This window comes from Halichoerus grypus, chromosome 6, assembly GCF_964656455.1.
Source record: "Halichoerus grypus chromosome 6, mHalGry1.hap1.1, whole genome shotgun sequence".
Taxonomy (NCBI): Eukaryota; Metazoa; Chordata; class Mammalia; order Carnivora; family Phocidae; genus Halichoerus; species Halichoerus grypus.
Window position 1 is genome coordinate 159,052,614 of NC_135717.1, and position 22,048 is coordinate 159,074,661.

At 38.8% G+C, this 22,048-nt stretch overlaps 1 protein-coding gene across 3 annotated transcripts in view; it reads left to right on the forward strand.

Moving 5' to 3' along the window:
* The window catches only part of UTP20 (UTP20 small subunit processome component), a 100,954-nt gene that overhangs the window by 22,388 nt on the left and 56,518 nt on the right, over window positions 1-22,048 (forward strand). For all 3 annotated transcript variants that reach the window (XM_036123346.2, XM_036123347.2, XM_078076475.1), the window contains 11 exons: window positions 849-999; window positions 1,870-1,932; window positions 2,695-2,853; window positions 3,939-4,015; window positions 7,161-7,240; window positions 7,474-7,714; window positions 11,557-11,742; window positions 15,887-15,977; window positions 16,996-17,081; window positions 17,654-17,779; window positions 21,405-21,571. In XM_036123346.2, coding sequence (XP_035979239.2) covers window positions 849-999; window positions 1,870-1,932; window positions 2,695-2,853; window positions 3,939-4,015; window positions 7,161-7,240; window positions 7,474-7,714; window positions 11,557-11,742; window positions 15,887-15,977; window positions 16,996-17,081; window positions 17,654-17,779; window positions 21,405-21,571 — 1,427 coding nt within the window. The remainder of the gene's footprint in view (window positions 1-848; window positions 1,000-1,869; window positions 1,933-2,694; window positions 2,854-3,938; window positions 4,016-7,160; window positions 7,241-7,473; window positions 7,715-11,556; window positions 11,743-15,886; window positions 15,978-16,995; window positions 17,082-17,653; window positions 17,780-21,404; window positions 21,572-22,048) is intronic.

A 22,048-nucleotide genomic window follows, 5' to 3' on the forward strand; every position in this document is an offset into this window, starting at 1 on the left:
TTTTTAGGCACTGGGAGACACAGTCAGTGAATGAAACACACAAAAAACCCTGCCTTCATGGAGCTACCATTCTAGCAAGAAGAAACGCTGAGCAAAATAAATAAGTAAAATGTATAGCATGCTAGACAGTGGTAAGAACATTAAAGCAGAGTCGGGATAGTTAGAGTCTGGAGGTTGGGGACAACAGTTTCAAATAGGGAAAGCCTTACCAAGAATGAGAGAGACATTTGAGCAGAAGCACAGAAGCAGCAAGGGAGTAAATCATGAGGGATGTGGGATCTGGGGCTCTCTGCGTTCCTGACCTGGGGAGACTTGAGTGTCACTGCTGTAGCGGGTGCCCGGCAAGGAGCTGTTGTGGAACATTTTTCTTGATCGCAGCACCAAGCCCACCTCCAACAGGCATATTTCTTGCATGGAACCAAAACTGGGGGTTCCAAGCAGTGGGAATGAAGCTGCTTTGTTGGCCTGTGTGAGGCCATCTCGGACATCTCAGATCATCCTTGAGATATGTCCTGATAAGAATGAATAAATAAATGGAGACATATTAGCTTAAGGTAGGTGCCATAGCTTCTGTGCTCTTTCCCTGAGAAAACATCCCTCTGCAACTCCCACAGAGATAGGATATATGTGAGTGCTTCCACCTAGCTGTCTGTCGTCCTCGAGCAAATTACTCACTGTTGCAAGGCCTCAGATTCTTTATCTCTAAAATGACGCTAAATGTCCGCATAAAACTTTTACCTGGTCCCTTTTACAGTTTCTTCACCAGTTGTAATTTTCTGTAGTTTCTCTTATAGTCCACATACTCGACTGTACGGTGCAGGTTGGGTCTAATAAATATCTTGTTGCAGAACATTTCCTTTGGAGCCATCTGTGTTGCTGTTAGCCGATCTCTATTATCAGAGATTATCCTTATGTGGCTGCAAAGGGCCACTTTCTGAGGAAGCTTTAATGGAATTATTTCCCAAGTTACAAGCAAACATTTCAACTGGCATATCCAAGGTAATGGTGTTTTGTGATGTGTCCTCAGTCTCTCATCTTTTGATTCTGTATGTATTGCCAGTGGTTGTCAGAGCTCCTTCATCAGAAAATGCTTCTGTGGGATGATTTCTGTTTAAAGCAGTGATTCCTAAACACTGACCTACAAATTGATTGCAGCAGGATTCATTGGGGAGCTTAATAAAAATACAAATTCTGGGTTCTCACAGGCCAGAATTCTGACTCAGTAGGGCTGAAACTGAAAAAATCTGCATAGTTTTTTAAAGCCCCCTAGGTGATTCTGCTGTTTGGTCAGGTGTACAGAGATATCTAAATACATTACATACGAATAAAAATCACTAATTGCAACAGAATTGTATACTTAATCAGATTCTTTGCATTTATTTGCAGAGATGCTTATAGTGTCATAGTTGAAAGAAAAACATGGTTCTATGGGCAACTTTATCTTCTAGTCTTATCTGGTCATTAAATTATTCCATATACTATTTGAATAAGGTGTTGGTTGGTGTCTAATATGAAATAAGGGATAGAATAACATGTATCTCTCTGATAGTGGTATATTTTTCTTAATTCTATAACACTTAGATCTCACTGGCTGTAAATCAGTTTCTTTTTTTTTTTTTAAAGATTTTATTTATTTATTTGACAGAGAGAGAGATGGCGAGAGAGGGAACACAGGCAGGGGGAGTGGGAGAGGGAGAAGCAGGCTTCCTGCGGAGCAGGGAGCCCGATGCAGGGCTTGATCCCAGGACCCTGGGATCATGACCTGAGCCGAAGGCAGACGCTTAACGACTGAGCCACCCAGGCGCCCCTGTAAATCAGTTTCTTATGTGTAAACTTTGGAATTTGAAACATGCCTTTTACTTTCTCTAGATTCGGCTTTTGACAATAAGGATCCTAAACCATTTTGAGCTTCGACTTCCAGAATTGATGGAGGTATTTTAACTGTTAATTTGGATAACTTTTTAAAAACATAATTCATTTTTTAATTTCCAAAATGACACTTTTGCAGAAAATTCAAACACTGTTGTATAAATATCTATCTTAAAAACTGAAATTTTTGTTGTAATTCTTATTCCTGCCCACACTGAAAATTCACAGGTAATTGGTGAATATTCTTTCAGATTTTTTGTATCCACATGTATAGTTTGAACAAATGGCATCATGGAGGTTTTGCCATATCAGCACCTCGAGGCTTACCTCATTTCTTCAGAAGTTTAAACAGTATACCACAGTTTAAAATATCTTACATAACCAGTTCTCTGTTGATGGATGCTTAGGTGGGTTGTTTGTAATTTTTCAGCTTTTCCAGTAAAAGGGTAGTGAACATCCTTATGCTGATATCTTTGAATAGGGAAATATTCCCATAATGCAAAGTACTACTTCTAAAAGTAGAATTGTAGAGTGGTATATATACACATTTTTATTTCAACAAATGTGGCCAGTCGATTTTAGTCATTTTGAGAATTAGTTTCCTGTTTTCTACTTATTTCTGTGCTAAACATTAATCTTAAATTATCTACCAAAAAGTAAATACTATGAGGAGAAATGAATCATTTACCCAAAAAAATGTTGCTTATTTAATTTAAAACATTAACATAGCCCTGTTTTTCTTTTTTAGATCTTTGGCCACATTTCATGGTCTTTTTGGGAAATTAAAATACTGACCTGCCTCCTTTGTTTTCTCCATTCACTCAGGATGATGGGCTCTCAGAGCGTCAGTCTGCCTTTGCTATATTACGCCAGGCAGAACTCGTCCCAGCAACTGTGAGCGATTACAGAGAGAAGCTTCTTCATCTGAGAAAACTAAGACATGATGTGGTACAGGCTGCAGTCCCTGACGGGCCGTTACAGGAGGTATAAAACAGTGTCCCTGTTTTTTAAACTTAATTTATGCTTTATGATCTGTTTTGCTGGCTTTTGAAAAGAGAAACATATCAAGTAGTTAAAAAAAATTTTTTTTTTCAACTAGATAAATCTCCAGTTTTCTTAGATGCTTTGAATTAAATGGCTCTGCCAGCTTTTTCGAAGTGGAAATAGTTTACTCTCCTCTGTTCTCCTGACTAGGTGCATGATATGTGAAGGTAGGTAGGAAGTGGCAACAGGAGTACTCAACGTCAAGTTTAAAACTTGATATCCTTCCTCAGTTTTGTTCATTACCTCAGGATGTCAGGCCTCTACTTTTGGTATTGGGGATTTTTCATCCATGACCCTTGAAGATGGATCACAGATCCCTTTGGCAGGACGGCCGAGTAGAGTCATTCCCTTTAGATCAGAGTGGTTCCACTCTTAACCTGTTTTATATATTACTGGTCTGTATTGTTTCGTTTTGGAAAAGGGCTCTGCTGCGAAAATAGTAACAAACACCTCACCTCCAAATATTATTAGAACTACCATCCTATATGATGCCTCCCTAGCACATGGGGATGTGAGTAATAATGATGGTTGTTCTCAAGGCGACTGAGAAAACTTCAGACCCTCTGAACTGAATACCTTTGATGCCTAGTTTTGAAAACTCAGCCACTGCTTGCAAAGCCCCAGCTGCCATTCACAGTGTACTGTCTTGGGTTCCTCGGTATCTGTGCTTTACTGCTTACTCCTCAGGTTTTGTCCTACATGGTAACAGTAAGAGCAGTATTTGGTAGGTGGGAATTTAATCATGAGTCAGGTCTGTTGATTCAAATGCTGTACCCTTTGTGAACATCTAAAGTGAGTTTGAGTACATTTGCTTTAATGATTCTTCTCTGTTAAATAGCGAGTGACGTTTTGGGGAGAGTTGGAAAATTATTATACACTGAATTTTGGATTGGTACCTACAACTTGTTCCTTAAAGCACACGCTTCTTTCCAACCTCTGGTTGTCTGAGTTACGATATTTGTATTTTTGGGTGTTCTATTGTAGTTTTATTACCCATTTACTAAACTTGCCTCCTATCATCGCAGGTGCCGCTTCGTTATTTATTAGGCATGTTATATGTTAACTTCAGTGCCCTCTGGGATCCTGTCATTGAACTCATAAGGTAAGCATGGGTTAAACGGATGAAGCCGTTATATTTTTAACTATTACTGCGGAGTGATCAGGCCATTATTCTACTCCTTCTAGGCATGACTTAAATGAATGGGTGTGTATAGCATCTGTAGCTCCAGTCCTTTGTGGGACAAAGTAAAGAAAAAGGAAACATCAATTATTCTCTCTAATGCCAAGTTTTTCAACAGTTTGAATGTTCTGTGTATGTTTCTTTGTGCAGTGAAATGACTTTGGAGGACTTTCTCTTTTTACTTTATATGATTCATCTGCATTGTTGATTTTTTTTACAGTGACAAGATATTATGTAATAACTGCAAAATTTTATTTTATATATGAGTCAGTGAGCCACACTTCAGTTTAAATTTTTATTTATATTTATATATTTATTAATGTATATTTATATTTGTATTATATATTATGTATCTATTTGTATATAGAAAAGAAAATATATATTATAAATATATTCATATTTTTATATAAATTAATATTTATACTTTACATATTTTATTAATATTTTATGTATGTTGAGTCAGTGAGCCACACTTTAGTTTAAAAATAAGGACTTTTTAAAACCCTAGTTGTCAGGCGCCTGGGTGGCTCAGTCGTTAAGCGTCTGCCTTCGGCTCAGGTCATGATCCCGGGGTCCTGGGATCGAGTCCCGCATCGGGCTCCCTGCTCGGCGGGAAGCCTGCTTCTCCCTCTCCCACTCCCCCTGCTTGTGTTCCTGCTCTCGCTATCTCTCTCTCTGTCAAATAAATAAATAAAATCTTAAAAAAAAAAAAAACCCTAGTTGTCTAAGGCAAAATTCCCTTAGCTCTAAAAAGGACCTTAATAATCATATAGAAAATACATATATTGTGTCTCATATGTAGTCTGTCCTTTTGCAGACATTTGTCTTCAGATGGTCTACTCTGGCTTTTTGTCAGATTAGAAATATATCATGTGTGACTTCTCAGAACCCTAACCATTGGTTTTTATCTGACAGAAGTAGAATAAACAAATCTCTTTCCAATTTGGAACCAATTTGTCTGCCTTTTACTGCCCTTTAGAACCATCAGACCATTATGCTGAAAATCAAGGCCTTCCTAACATCAACTTCATAATTTTGTTTATTGCGCTTAAGGAAGAATCTGATATATGTGTTACCAATAGCCCACTATTAAAAATGTTGGTTTCTCAGTTACTGAATGCCTTTAATGGTTCTCCATGGCTGGTAGGCTGTCTCCTGTTGGGTACATTTATCTGTCTGAAAACTGGTTTATTTGTCACGTATATAGTCAACAACATATATAGTTCATGTCTTATGTAATGGTTATCCACCTTTGCCTAACAATCTGTATTTTGCCCACGGACATCCCTGTGGTCAGAGGCAGTGATGCCTAGGAACTGGAGACTGATCTTTGCTAAGAAGCACTTTAATCTGGGCTGACACAGGCCTCAGAATGCATGAAAAGTAGCCAGGAAAAAGGGAGGCAGGAGTCTAACCTGTGTCTCTATGGAGACTGTCTTCAGGTTGCTGCTCAGTAGAGCTGTTGGCTGAGACCTGCTTAAGAGTCTCTACTGGCCCGTCATCTGTTTAGGAACACAAACACATACTCTACACACACACACTTAATCACAACCAGCTATAGCAATAAAAAGGGTGTTGGGCTGTGGCATTATTAATTAAAGATGATAGATGATATCCAATCTCCAAATTTTAAAAAAAAAAAAAAATGCTCTTGGTCCTCACCTGGCCAGGTGCCCTGTGCTGTTCAGGAAAGGCCAGACCTGCTCCTTCAAACTCCATAGTCTGTGACCCCTAAGAGCTAGGCCAGGGCCTTCTCATGCTCCCATCTGGGAGCTGGTGAATGTTGACCCCCTCCTTGGAGTCCATGTGGTCATGCACAGGCCTAGGGGTGATCAGTAAAATATTAGGAACAGAAAAAAAAAATCATATTCTTGGAAAATTAATGACAGAAAGAATATAAACATTTTGAGACTATTGTTGCTAAGATACCAGATTATATAAACACATGATTCATCTTTTCAAATTCTGAAAGGTATGTTTCATATAGTTTTTATTTTGCCTTTTTGTTAACAAAAGTATATTTTAATTTGGTGGAAGAAAAATCAACACTTAACATTAGCTTTCAACAAACAGTTTTCTCTTAAGTCCTCTCCTTTCTTTACTGTGCTATATTGCCTCATACCTGATGCGTGTTCCCATTATTGTGCCTTTAAAAATAGTCTTCTTATAGGCATCTGCTTAGGTTTTTAAAAATATCCTTTAGTATTTTGTGATTATAAAAATAATTCCTCTTCAAAAAGTTAAAAAAAGAAATACCATATGATTCAGTAATTCCACTGCTGGGAATTTACCAAAGAAAACAAAAACGCTAGTTCAAAAAGATATATGTTTACTGCAGCATTATTTACAATAGCCAGGATATGGAAGCAACCTAAGTGTCCATCAGTAAACAAATGGATAAGAAAGATGTGGTATATGTATACTATGGAATATTACACAGCCACAGAAAAGGGTGAGGTCATGCCATTTGAGATAATGTGGGTGGACCTAGAGAGTATTACGCTAAGTGAAATAAGTCAGACTGAAAAGATAAATATCATATTATTCCACTTGTAAATGGAATCTTAAAAAAAGGGAATAAACAAAAAGCAGAATCAGACCTACAAATACAAAGAACAAACTGATGGTTCCCAGAGAGGAGGGGATGGGAGGGTTGGGCAAAATGGGTGAACAGGAGTGGGAGATACAGTCTTCTAGTTATGGAATGAATAAGTAACGGAAGGCAGAGCATAAGGAATACAGTCTGTGATATTGTAATAGCAATGTAATAGGGCAGATGGTAGCTAGGATTTGTGGTGAGCATAGCATAATATAATAATTTGTCAAATCACTAAGTACACCTGAAACTAATATTGTGTGTCAACTATACTCAAATTAATTAATTAATAATAATTCCAGCTCAGTGCAGGCATTTTGAAAAATATAAAGAAGTACAAATGTTGTTTAAGCCCTATATTCAGGGATAACCTAATTAAATTTTAGTTATATCCTTTCACTTTTTTTTTCCTATGTGAGATCTTTTAAAAGGATTATACCACATATTTTGTTTTGTGATCTTTTCTCTTAGTTCTCATGCGCACGAAATGGAAAATAAGCAATTTTGGAAAGTCTACTATGAACATCTAGAAAAAGCAGCTGTACACGCTGGTATGTAAGGGAAGTGAAGGGGAGACTGGGAAGAAAAGATGTTGTTTATTTAATTTTTTACTGCTTTATTGCACATGAATGGGGAAGCAAATGAAAAATGAATTATCTTGATAACCTTTGGATATAATTTATTGTTTCCTCATATATTGAGAAAGAAACGCCCTCACTTGAGGAAACACATAGGACAAATGCCAACATTTCTTTAGTGGTTCTGACGACTTTTCACGTTGCAGAGAAAGAGCTGCAAAATGATGTCAGAGACGAGGAGTCCATTGGAGATGAAAGTTGGGAGCAAACTCAGGAAGGAGATGTTGGAGCTCTTTATCATGAACAGTTAGCATTGAAAACTGACTGTCAGGAAAGACTGGACCACACCAACTTTCGTTTTTTGCTCTGGCGAGCTCTGGCAAAATTCCCGGAGAGGGTAGAGCCACGGTCCAGGGAGCTCTCCCCACTTTTCTTGAGATTTATCAAGTAAGTATTCTTTTCTAGGAACGTCTCTGGTGGGGTGTGAAGAAGAGAAGATGCAAAGTTCTTAAGCTCCCAAGTAGCCTGAGTGTTTTTATATGTCAGTATGTCTGTATAGCACTGGCTCTCTCAGAAAACAACTAGTTTTTGTCACCACTTAATTTTACACAAGTCAAAATCTCACCAGCCTATAAATGATGTTAATAAAAATTCCAGGTTAAATTAAAAAAATCTAAAAATAAAAATTCCAGGTTACAAAATAAGAAAGGCCATATTGAATTCGATCAATGTACAAAGCCCTTGTTGTTTCTTGCCCTGTTGTTTGTTGTTTTATTTCCTGCCTGGGGCATTATTTTCCAGTAACCCAAGCCCAGCCACTCTGTTGTGAGCCTCCTGATGTTTCCCAGGATGCTGAGGGAATATACTCTCAAAGAATAACAAGAACTTTCTGAAGCATCGTTTTGTTGTGACTAAGTAGGCTGTGTGAGAGTTGGGTTACTTTAAAACTCTGAAGATAAGGGATATGATGTACAGAACAGTACTAATCATTCAATAAAAAGTATGTTTTCCAGTAATACTTCATTATATGGGAAATTGCCATCGGTATAGGTGAAGCAGGCTGCAAACCACAACATGCTTGGTTTGTTCATGGAACAGCCAGGAAGTGCCAGTGGCCGGAGCAGTGACCCTAGGAGAAAGTAGTTGGAAATGAGGGCAAAAACTTAACAGGGGACCAAATTGTGTAGGGCCTTTAAGTGATAGTAAAGGACTTTGGTTTTTTTCTCTTAGTGAAATGGAAAGCCATTAGAAGGTTTAAACAGAGGGATGGCATGACTTCAATTTCTTGAGGATTTTTCTAACTATCATGTTGAGAATAGACTGTAGGTTGGCCAGAACAGAGAGACCAGTTTCAGAGATTATGAAAGTCCAGGCAAGAAATGATGGTGACTTGACCAAGGTACTAGTATTATCTTGTACAGAGTACAACTGATGAAAGGTGGTTGAATTCTGAATATTCTTGGATTTGAATTCAGTAAAAAATATTTTTGAAGGATTACAACCAGATCAGCCTGTGGGGTTTGGTCAGCCAACAGATCAGACGTATGGGTGTTTGGGGGGCAGAGGGGCCATCCAGGAGGGTGAAAGGGAGGAATTGGGGATGTCTCTAAAGTTTTGATCTGAGCGACTGGAAGAAGAGAGTCACCATTTACTGAGATTGGGAGGATTGAAGAGGTTTGCAGATTTGTGGGGAAGATCCGGAGTTCATTTTTAGACATGTTCAGTTTGGGATACCGAATAAACATCTAAGTAGGAGTGTTAAGTAGGCAGTTGAATTTGGAGTTTAAAGCTCAAGGGAAAGGTTTGGCCTAAAGGTTATAAATTTGAGGATCATCAGTATACAGATGACTTTTTTAAATTAAGTGACCAGGAATGAGGCCACACCTAAAGTGCAGATGTAGAGAGAAAACACTTCCAAGGACTGATACTGCTATTTATAGAGGTTGGAGATAAGGAACCAGCAAAGGAAGCCAGGAAAGAGTGACAGAGGAAGAACCAAGACCTCGTAGTATCCCAGGAGCCAAGTGAAGAAAGTATCTCAAAGAGGAAGTAATCAGTTGGATCAAACGTATCTGAGGCATCAGTCAGATGAAGCATAAGGCTTGACCATTGGCTTTAGAAGTGACCTTAACAAGAGTTGTTTTGGTTAACCTAATAGGGATGAAAGCCTGATTAAAATGAGCTTAAAAGGAAATGAAGAAGAAAAATGAAAACGAGTATGGACAGTTCTTATAAAAAAGAAGCAGACAGGTGGAGGGAGATGTGGGAGCAGAGAGAGCTGTTGTTGCTAGGTAGCTATGAAAGATTTAAACAGCATATATTTGTATAACGCTGGTTTGAATGAAGGGGGGGGGAATTTGTAATGCAAGAGCAGGAATAAAATTGCTGGAGTCATGTTTTTGAACAGTTAAGAGAAGATAGGATCCAATGCATAAGTAGAAAAGTTTACGTGAATAATTCATTCTGGCAAAGGTTATAAGCGAAAATTCAGGCAGGTCACTAGATACCATGGTGGAAGAGTAATGATTTTTTCACCTGATTCTTCAGGCTTTAATTTACTTAGAGAATGAAAACAGTGATATTTAGCTTCCTTGCTTTGTTTTGAAGATCATATAATGTTTATCACTTGTTTTGTGGAGTGCAAAAAGCTATACACATGCAAGCTAGGACTAATGGTGTTAATAGGAAATAAATTTCTTACCATGTTAAGTTTCCAAATTTTTCCCTAAAGAAAGAAGTAGATTACAAATGGATTACTAGAGATGGAGAGAGGAGCCGGTAAAGAGAAGTGGTTTCTGAATTTAAAAAGACTTAGAGACTAAAGATACACAATTTTTTTAAATATTTAAAATTAGTTGGCAATGATTACCTGTAGCAAGTACTTTTATATAGATGATCCAAACTAATGGAAAACTCAAATGTCACCTTTAATTCCAACTTTGAAACATATTATGGGCTTTTTATTTTATTTTATCTTATTTTATTCTTTAGTTTTTGACTAGAAATTTGTATTTCGAAACCTGTTTCAAACCATTCAGTATTAGAATTAATTTGTGAGTCTCTTATAACCATTCTTTGAGCAAACCAAACCAGAAGCAGGAATCACTAATGATGACAACAGTATCCCGATAATAGGTGACATCTAATGAGTACTTGCCGCGTACTGGGAGCACTCTTGTAAGCGCTCTGTGTGAGTTCTCTCAGTTAACGTATGGAGAAAAGGTTTAAACAAATATGTCCTATATGGCTAACTGAGTGTTGAGAATATACTAGGGTGTCATGAAGTGGATGATGGTATGGTGTATAAGTGACACAGCACCTTGGCTCATTTTAATCCTCACTCATCCGTTTTTAATGTGTTAAGTGCTAGATCCTGCTGGGTGACAATACAAAATCGAATATGGTGTAGCATCTCAACTCTCCAGGTGTCGTCTAATGTGTATTAACCTGGAGTTTCTTCTGTGTGTTGATCGGGTGCTGTCCTCACACATGTTACTTTATCAGTATATTTTTAAGTGCAGACTTTAAAGTCTGTCTGATCAGTTTCCTTACATCCATAGCCCAGTGCCTTGCACAAAACAGACAACAAATGAATAACTGTTGGATGAGTAAATTAAAGTGACACAAAACCAGTGCACTATATGACAGCCTTCAAGATGATATTAGTTACTTAAAACAATGGGCCACAATTAAAGGGATGGAATTTAATAAAAATAAATGTGAATACCAATGTGAATACCACAAGCTTAGTTTAAAGAGACAGAGGGAAAGACTTACTGATTTTCATTGCTTGGACATTCAGTTTGAGTCAGTGTCATGTTGTGACTGCCCCCTAAAGCAACAGAGTTGACCGTTCCATCTGTCTTACCAGACCACGTCCAGAGGACTGAATTTCATTGCGGCACTGTATTTGCAAAAGGACGTTGGCAGAGTAGAATGTGTCTGGTGGAAAGTGACCAGCATGCTCTTAATGCTATGCTTTAATTAATTATTTAATATAATCCAACCCTACACTGCCTTCCCCAGTTATGGTTCCAGAAACAGGGAGACTGATTCCAACTCCGTCCAAAAGGGACTTTTCAACAGTGCGATTTTAAAAGTGCAACTGCAGTTACTGGTAGTTTGTCAGATAGGGTACTTCAGCGGGGCTGAATGAAAAAGAATAATGTGAGGAGGCTCGGCTGAGGTGCCGCTGAAGACTGCTCAGTGCGTGACTCTGAACCGTGGCCGTGCATCCGTCTGTCCTAAACAGAATGAGGACATTTCGGCTTCATCTCTTTCCACTGTAGCAATGAGTATTACCCGGCAGACCTTCAAGTCGCTCCAACCCAGGATCTGCGAAGGAAAGCCAAAGGGGGGGCAGCAGAGGAAGTAGAAGAGGAACCTGCTGCTGGAGACGCCGAAGAGCTGGAGGAAGAAGCGGTACCCATGGACGAACCCTCACAGAAGAAAAAGACAAGAAGAGCTGCAGCAAAGTAAGTTCAGCGTTGCTGAAAGATCACAGATCCAGGGTTCTAGGAGAAATGGGATGAGACCTCTGGTGGCCTGAGTGTGACAGAGCCTTGGACAAGATGAACCACCCAGATGATTACTTACATAAGTGCTGTATATCCCCCGGGGATTTTCTTAACTTCCTGTCTTCAGAGTTTTTTGGTTGTTTGTTATTACTAATTTTTTCTTAGTTAGCCTCAGACTGTTAGAGTTGGAGGGACTTTGGGGTCATCTAATCATGTCTTTTTTACAGATAGAGTATTGGGCCTGGAGTGGTTGAATGCTCTTGGACCTTTCCCCTTCACTTTGATGGCACCGGGTGTTATGTTTCTTTGCTAGGGGACCACGTAATGGAACATCTCTTCTCTTGTAAATAAACTGTGTCAGCACTTTTACTTTGCCTTTTGACTTCTTGCCTGGTTGCCTTTTTTTCCCCATGCTTTTACATTCTCTTTACTGTCCTGTGGGTTGTTCATTTACCTAACTTGTTAAGAAATCTTAGAAAAAGTAGAAGTGATCAGGCTTTCAGAAGTTCCTGCAGCTTACTTGAAGACTGTCTGAATTGGGGCAGCAAGGATCCAGTGTATTGGTGCTTCCATGTTATTTTAAAACTTTAGATCTCAATCTGATACGCCCCTTTGTTGAGTCTTCCCACGAACCATTTATTGGTTCATTCAGCAACTGTATTGAGTGCCTTCTAAGTGTTGGGCTGCAGGGGCTCCTGGGTGGCTCAGATGGTTAAGCGTCTGCCTTTGGCTCAGGTCATGATCCCAGGGTCCTGGGATCGAGCCCCACATCGGGCTCCTGGCTCAGCGAGGAGCCTGCTTCTCCCTCTCCCTCTGCCTCTCTCCCTGCTCATGCTTTCTCTCTCTCTCTCTGTAGCTCTGTGTCTCAAATGAATGAGTGTTGGGCTGCAAAGATGAAGGGTACTTAGCTTCCACTACGCAGGAAGCAGTCTGATGCCTGGTTGAATTTTTTTATAGAAGTATTTTTAAAGGAGTTCAAGGATAAGACAAATAAAAAAACAACAAAAAAACCAACGTGTTACAGGAACATACTAAAAAATGACTTAATTCTACCACAAAGAGAAGACTGCTACCGAGGGCCCCACTGAAGCTGAAAGATGAAAGTCGGCCAGGCAGCTGGGGCAGGGAAGGACTCTGCAGCTGATGGAAATAGTGTGTAAGGCAGAGGGGCAAGAAAGAGCATGGCCGCGCATCCTGGAACTGTAGTTCTTTCTCGGTTTCTACCTGACAGATCTCTGAGCGTTCTGTCCCCTGCTATCCCTCTCAGACAAAGATCACGGTTTTCTTCTTCATGTCCTCAGCAAATAGCTAGCAAAAGATTAGTCCTTGTCTTCGGTGAATAAATGAATAAACTATTTATCCAGTCATGCCTCATCTTTCTCACCCCTGGACCTTTTCTGTGTCCTTCCCTCTTTCTGCTGTGCCCTTGCCTCATTTCTACCAACTGAAATTCTACTCATACTTCCAGAAACAGTTCCTGTACTACTTCTTCACTGAAGCTTTTCCTCTCTTCTAAACTGAAAGTTCTCTTAACTCGGCTTCAGACTTTCAGAAGAGCCATCCATGCTTGTATCATGGTGCCTCTCCTTGCCCTGGATATTAATTTTTTATAGATCTGCTGTGTAAATCAGAATGTCTTTAAGGATAAGGTCCACGTCTGTAGCCAAACTTAGAATATTGCTAACATACACCATTGAAAATGTGAGTAAATTGGTAATCACATTCCTCGTGCCACCTCAATACATTCATAATCCCAGATTTATAATCTGTCATGCTTCTCGCTGGCAAGTATTTATTGAAAACATGTAAATTGGCTCCTGTTCTTTTTGGCTCTTTTTTTTTTTTTTTTTTTTTTAAATAGGCTCCACGCTGGGCATGGAGCCCAGCTTGGGGCTTGAACTCACAACCCTGAGATCAAGATCTAAGCTGAGATCATGGGTCAGATGCTTAACCGACTGAGCCACCCAGGTGCCCCTCTCTCTGGCTCTTTAACGCTACCTGGCTCATAAAAATATAATAAATATTGGGGGGAAAGAATGGATGTTTCAAAAGAAAGTCTTAAAAGTTTATTTGTAAAACTGCAAGGACTCAGTGATAAGTATGTAGGGACATCCTATCAGTCAGAGCTCTCCAGAGAAGCAGACCAAGAGGATGAAGGAGTGTGTGTATGTGTGTGTGTGTGTGTGTATAAACAGATTTAAGGAACTGGCTCACGTGATTATGGGAGCCAGCAGGTCCAGAATTTGTAGGACAAGACAGCAGGCCAGAAAGGCAGGATTTGATGCTGCAGTCTTGAGTCCAGAATTCACAGACTAGGATTTCTATGTCATGGTCCTGTGGCAGAATTCTTTATTCTCTGGGAAACACCAGTTTTTTCTCTTTAGACCTCATGGATGAGGCCGATCCACATTATTGAGGGTAATCCCCTTTATTTAAAGTCAACTGATTGTAAATGTGAATATCTACAAAATACTTTAATTGCAACACATAGATTAGTATTTCATTACATGTAATTTAATGTTATAATTAAATACTGTAATTTAGACAGATTGACACATAAGACTAACCATCACAGGCATTTAAGCTAAATATAAGCAGAAGTGCTACCTTACTTATTTCTCTATCATATGTAAGAAGGTCATAACTTCCAGATTATTTTCTCTCTATTAACCAGTAAGACTTTTACAGTTTTGCATTTTTTTGCCCAGGAGCAGAGAGGCACATTGTTTACTAAATTCTTAGGAGCAGAGGCCCCATAACTCTTGTTTTTTCGTTCAATCCTTGCACAAAGTCCAGATCTTGTCTTTGTCAAGATGAGGAAAATCAGACTCTGAAGCGTTCAGTCACTTTCCCCAAAGTCAGTACCACACACGCAGCTTGGTTTCTGTCTCTCTTCACTTGTCCCTGCTTTTGTTCTTGAAACAGGCAAATAAAATCTCTCCAAGTTGTAACCACTTATTCATTCAGGGTTTTTTTTTAAAGCCCTAATACATCTTATCAGTTATACACAGAGAGAAAACAGTTTGTTTGCCAAGTATTTTTAAAGCTCCCTGGAGCCTATGGATTAAGAAGTCAAGCGAGTAATTGTAGTGGAAGCTCTCTTCTTGACCTCTTGCAGTGGATGATGTCATTAGCTTGGAGTCACATCTCCATATTTAACTTCTGACCACAGGGTGTTCTTTCTTCTTCCTTCTTGGTAAGCAAGAGCTATGGTTATGCAAATATGGACCTCTCTTTCCTGACATCAGTGTTTATGTTGTATGAAAGTGAGGAAGAATGTATTTTACCATCTTTCTGTCTACTGCATAGAAACCAGACAAGGAATCATTCCAAAAATTATCTGTGTTCAGCTTTGCAAATATATCGCTGTTCTGATTACTTTCTTTCTGTGTCTGGTTTAATTTAAACCATTCTATGCACATCCTGAATGATTTTCTGGGGTGGGGAAGCCTGGACTTTAGGGGAAGGCCTGCCTGAGATACAGAATTTCTGGAGAATAATTTCTGAAATGCAAATAACTAAAACTTGTTTGTGTAATTAACAGTGAAACTATAGTCAAGGTGTTTGGCATACTTGTCAGAAAGACTAAAATTGGTGGGTACTGTGATCGTAAGAAAATCTCTGGGGATGGAATGCCTGGGTGGCTCAGTCGGTTAAGTGTCTGCCTTCAGTTCAGGTCATGATCTCAGGGTCCTGGGATCGAGCCCTGCATTGGGTTCCCTGCTCAGCAGAGTCTGTTTCTCCCTCCCCCTCTGCCCCTCCTCCCCCTCTCATGCTCTCTCTCTCATGCTCTCTCTCTCTCAAATAAATAAATAAAATCTTCAAAAAAAAGAAAAGACCTCTGGGGGTGACTGGGTGGCTCAGTTGCTTGAGTGTCCAACTCTTCATTTCAGCTCAGGTCATGATCTCAGGCTTGTGAGATCGAGCCCTGCATTGGGCTCCACACTGGGTGTCATGCCTCCTTGGGATTCTCTCTCTCCCTCTCCCTGTGCCCCCCCACCCACCCACATGCATGTGCTCGCTGTCTCTAAAAAGAAAAAAAGAAAATCTCTGTTCTTTAATTCTGTAATACCCTATGGTTTTTGTTTTTTGTTTTTTTTAGGCAGTTAATTGCTCATTTGCAAGTTTTCTCTAAGTTTTCAAATCCACGAGCCTTATATCTGGAATCTAAATTATATGAGCTGTATCTTCAGGTAAGTAAAATAAATTCTTGCCACTGCAGTTCTTTGTGAGTTTTCTCTGTTGTTCACCAAAATAACTTTTAGGTTTTTAATAATTGTTGATGAATAGGGCCCATGTCTACATTTTAAGTACAGTGTTTCAAAAATTTAATAATTATTTTCTGTGTCCTGAGAAACAGATTTAGACTGTACTAATATTGTTAATTTTAAAGACATTTTGAGTGACTAAACATTGATCAGCTGTATTAACAGTGGGGGTTGTGCCAAAAAAAAAGGTAACTACTTTTTACTTCTAGGTAAGTTAGCCTTACAGAGTGCTGGGATTTCAGGATCTATTACACTGAGTGAAAGCTGGATAGTTGGAATAAGAATCTATCTCAGTCACAATATATGATCTTCAGTTACAGAAAAGATGGCAGAAAAAATTTGATGTCAGAAGCAGAATAAGCACTGGATGTCATTCTAAGCCATCTGGGGATACAAAATTTCCTTTTTTCATTTGGATGTTTTTTAGGTGGAACTTCTATGATTTCAGCAGAATTTATCCTCATTCTGCCCCGTAATTCAGATACAGTTTGTTTATAAAGCAAGAGCTCAAAACTGCAGGAAGCAAAATTCTTAACTAACTGATCTGAGAGGCTCTGTGCCAGGTCTTCTTTCCTGGAATCTTATGATTGCCATTACTTTCACAGCGTTGTGGGAGCTTTCCCTCATCATGGGACCAGCCCCGCTGGTATAAACCCAAATTTATGAAGGGATTTGGCCTTGACCAAAAGACTGACAGACCCGAGGGTCTGGCATGTGGGATTCAGGGGTCAGAGTTTTGTTTCCACTTTGTTCATTGCACGTATTCTATTTGTGCTATACCTCCAGGAAGATGTAAGGCTGTTGTCAGCAACCAGCTTTAACCCACATCTAAAAATTTAGATTGTAAGAAATCTAATGTAGCAAATTAACACAAGTAAATTACTATCCCATGGTGTGTGTATATGTAACTTCATTAACTTATTTTATAAAATATTATTCTTAGTTGTTGCTACATCAAGATCAAATGGTGCAAAAAATAACCCTGGATTGTATAATGACATACAGACATCCACATATCCTCCCTTACAGGTAAGTTATTTGAAGCTAAAGAAATGTGCTTTCTTTGGCTGGTTTTTAACTTTCTACATGAGAGCCTCTTCTAAAATAAATTTATGAAGGCCTGGAAATTTCCCTTTTCTTCTATAATCATAATGCTATTTTCAGGTAAGAAATGAAAATTGAAAGTATATTTGTGTATTAAGAATGCTTCTCCATAGATAATAAGGTAGGAAAGAGACAACTAATTGATAAGTATATGTTGAGAAGGTTATATCATTTCTTGTTGCTTCAGTAATGTCAAAATCTTGGTGGTTACTTAGGGAATCATAATGATCACTCTCTGTGAGAACTGAAGAAAGCTTTTATATTAATCTCTTTTAAACAGCTGAATTGTTGACTAAGTCTTTATTCCTCATAATCACTTTTACCTTTTAAAATTTGAAAACCTGTCATTTTGTGAAAATTTTCCTTTATGGATGTCAACCACAACGTAGATATTCTTAGTTCCTAGTTCAGTTATACAAATTACTGTACCATATTGCACTTTTTTAAAGTACCATTGATTTTTAAGTGATGATTTGTGCTATATTCCATTTTTAAAGGGAAAACTTACAAAGATTGCTTGAAGACAGAAGCTTTAAGGAAGAGATAGTGCATTTTAGCATTTCTGAAGATAATACAGTAGTGAAAACAGCCCACCGAGCAGATCTGTTTCCTATTCTGATGAGGTATTTACACTGTTTAAAATTGATTTTTTTAAAAGTTGATCACAAAAACAATTATGAATATACTATTACGATTCTTTCAGTGATTATAATGGAGTATTTCATTTTTTATTTTATTTTGATTTTTTTTCTTAATTGAACCTTTTGGGGAAATCAAATTGTTATAGAGACTTATTTTAAAATATTTTGTCCCTGGGGCACCTGGGTGGCTCAGTTGTTAAGCGTCTGCCTTCGGCTCGGGTCATGATCCCAAGGTCCTGGGATCGAGTCCCGCATCGGGCTCCCTGCTCCACGGGAAGCCTGCTTCCTCTCCCACTCCCCTTGCTTGTGTTCCTTCTCTCGCTGTGTCTCTCTCTGTCAAATAAATAAATAAAATCTAAAAAAAAAAAATTTTGTCCCTAACATAAGGAAAGATCTTGCCATGGAGTTATTTTAATAATAATGTTAAAATTGAATCCTCTATTCCTCTAAGTTTTATTATTGAGAAATAGTACAAATAATTCATTGGGTATATAACTATGAGATATAAAAGCTATTGATTCTTGGTGTTGATTATTTAACCATCCACATTACAAACCTTTCTTACTAGTTTTAATTGTTTTTATTGGATTTTCTTAGTTGAAAATGTAGTAGTCAATAACAGTCATCAAAGTGTTAGTCTCCTGCTTAAAAAAACCCTTTGAGGGAGCACCTGGGTGGCTCAGTTGGTTAAGCTTCTGCCTTCGGCTCGGGTCATCATCCCAGGATCCTGGGATCGAGTCCCGAGTCGGACTCCCTGCTCAATGGGGAGCCTGCTTCTCCCTCTCCCTCTGCCCCTCCCCCGTGCTCTCTCTCCCTCTCTCTTTCTCTCAAGTAAATAAAATCTTTAAAAAAAAAAAAAAAGGAAAGGAAAAAAACCCTTGAGGTTCCATTTTACTGGGAATAAAGTAGAAAGTCCTTATTCCTCCTGCAAGGGCCTGGTATGACCTAGCTGCAGACTGCCTGTCCAATCCACCACCCATTCACCGCCCCGCGCAGAGCCCACTTCCATGTCAGTGGACCTGCTCTTCCCTGTGCTTTGAACACATGACCACTAGCTCTTCTTTTTCACTCAGTCTCCTCTCAAATGTCATATTGTCAGGATGCCTTCCTTGATCACCTTATGTAAAATCACACCTTCTTCTCATCACCTGGTAGTCTCCTACCTTGCTTTATTTTTCCTCACAATCGTCCGACATAGCCTCCTACTTATCACTCTTCTCCCCTGCTGGAAGGTAAACTTCATGGCCTGTAGAAAATGTTAGTCAAATTAATTTTGCGTTCTTTTATGGTTAAAAAAACCCTCTTTTTTTCTGTTTTTTAATTTACGTATTACCTACACAGCATAGAAGAATTAACGGTGGTGGTAGTGTTTGTGATTATCCCTGTCTTGCTAGTGGATTTAACAGTAATGCTTGTAGAGCAGCCCTTTTTAAAATTTGGTCTGCTCCTTCTTGGCAGGGGCTGTCACTGAGATGCTTTCGGGGGGTCCCCGAGGTTAGAACTTTTTTAATACTACTACTAAGACATTACCTTTTAGCACCGTGCCCAGATTTGTGTTGACAACACAAAAAACAACGGTGGGTAAAACTGCGGGTGCCTTAGCACTAACCAGGACAGTGGCTCCGAACTGTACAGGGCATTCTTCATTGTCGCACACCTGGAGTTTAAAAAAAGAAAAAAAGCTAGTTTCGTTTAATGTTCTTGGTAAGTCTTAAGCCTCGAGTACTTGTCTTTTTATTGTTTTATGTGATGAAGTGGGAAGTGCGCATAAAGCACTCCAGCTGAATCCGAGTTCTCTCATGGAGTGGCGTGTTTTCCAAATAATGGATGCAAGTTACAGAATCATTCATGGCTAAAGATCCATTCAACGTGCAAGACAGACAGATGGACTTTAATGTAACAGAGATCACAAAGCTTATTAATAAGGCTTCAGATTCTGCATTGCAACTAGCCTTTAACTTGTTGGGGTTTGCTGTAGTATCAAAGTGGGATATCCACAAGGATCTCCAAAGAATTACCTGAAGGCTTACAAAATACTTTTTCCTTTCTCCAGCTCCGTATCTGTTTAAGGCTGGATTTTCTTCAACTATAATATACTGCAAATGATTGAATGCAGAAGCAGATGGGAAAATCCAGTTATCTTCTAATAAGCAAGACAATAAAGAAATGTGAAAAAAAGAAAGTAAAACATGCCTCTCGACTCACTATTTTTTGGTGGGGGAGAGATTTGGAAAATAAAATTATTTTTCATTAAAACTGTTATTTACATTAACTCATTTTAATTTCTGCCAAGATAAATATCAATAGATAAAACTCACATGCACAAAAGCTCTTTGGGGACCTCAAAAATGTTTAAGAATATAAAGGGGTCCTAATATCGAAAAGTTTAAAAACCACTGTGTTTCAATTTCGAATGTTAAAGCACTAACATTTATTATAAATTAACATTTGCCATACTAAGAAAGTAAGTCCTATCACTAGATTGTTTAGTATTTTATCAGCAATGGATATTGAATTTTATTAGAATGCCTGTTAAGCATGTATTAAAATGATTATATTAACTTTTCCTATGAGCCGTTGATCTATATCAGTCCAATAGGCTTTACTAGTGATTCTTTCTTGCATTCCTGGGATAAATCCTTATTTGGCTTTAATATTGTTTTAATGCAGCACTGGATACTATATTTAGAAATGGGTTTTATGTTTATAAGCAAGATTGGTATATAATTTTATAATTTTATTTTTGTTCCTCAACCCATCTCAACCTTCATAAATGAGAAAGGACTGTTCCTTCTTTCTCTTAGCTATGAAACTTTATAGCATGGGAATTAGTTTTCCTTGAAATTTAAAAAATTCATCTGAAGAACTGTATGGGTTCCATGTTTTTTTTTTTTTTTTTTTTTTTTTTTAAAGATTTTATTTATTTATTTGAGACAGAGAGAATGAGAGAGAGAGAGAGCACATGAGATGGGGGAGGGTCAGAGGGAGAAGCAGGCTCCCTGCCGAGCAGGGAGCCCGATGCGGGACTCGATCCAGGGACTCCAGGATCATGACCTGAGCCGAAGGCAGTCGCTTAACCAACTGAGCCACCCAGGCGCCCGGGTTCCATGTTTACTCATGATTACTGTTCTATTCAAGTTTTCTTCTTAAGTTTCCTTTTGCTTATTTGTTTTGTTCTGTTTCCTTTTCCAGAGAATTACCCATTTAATTGAAGTCTTTCCAGTTTCCTTATTTTACTTAGAGTTGTATTCACTTACTTGCTTTTAATCTATGTATTCTCATTTTCAATTTTATTTGGCTTGCGTATTTTACTGTTTTCTTCCTCCTACAAAGAGCCACCTTTCTGCTTTTATCGTTATTATTTCTTTGTTCCTGCTTCCCTCAGCCTTGTTTTTTTTTTGTTTTGTTTTGTTGTTGTTGTTGTTTTTTGTTTTGTTCTAAATTTTCTATGTTAAATATCTAATTTCTATTTTCATCCTTCCTTGTTTTATAATATAACCTTTTAAGTCTGTTGAATTGCTATTCTAGCCTCTTAGGAAAACAAAATGACTAGTATTATGTTTTAGGATTAATGTGCAAACAAAATAATATTCTTTTGACTTATTAGAATTTTGTATGGCCGAATGAAGAATAAGACTGGCAGTAAAACTCAGGGGAAAGCCGCTTCAGGCACCCGCATGTCCATTGTCCTGAGGTTCCTCGCTGGGACCCAACCGGAGGAGATCCAGATATTCTTAGACCTGCTGTTTGAACCTGTGAAGCACTTCAAGAACGGTAGCTCTCAACTTCCTGCTACTCTGAATGTGTATTGTCTGCTGTAGACTTCAGATGTCTCAGGCTAGGTTTCCCATGCTCTTGGACATCTTTCTAATGGGATTGTTCCTTCCAATCTCATTGGTGGCCTTTAAAGTTTGATTGAATTAGGTGGAGCTCACAGTTGATCCTGGCGATTATCATCATCCATGGGTCAGTAAGCCCCTGATTAGAAAATGTGTATTTTTGGGGGTGCCTGGGTGGTTCAGTTGGTGGAGCATATGACTCTTGAGCTTGAGGTTGTAAGTTTGAGGCCCACATTAAGTGTAGAGATTACTTAAAAAAAATAAAATAAGAGGGCGCCTGGGTGGCTCAGTTGGTTAAGCGACTGCCTTCGGCTCAGGTCATGATCCTGGAGTCCCGGGATCGAGTCCCACATCGGGCTCCCTGCTCAGCAGGGAGTCTGCTTCTCCCTCTCCCGCTCCCCCCTCTTGTGCT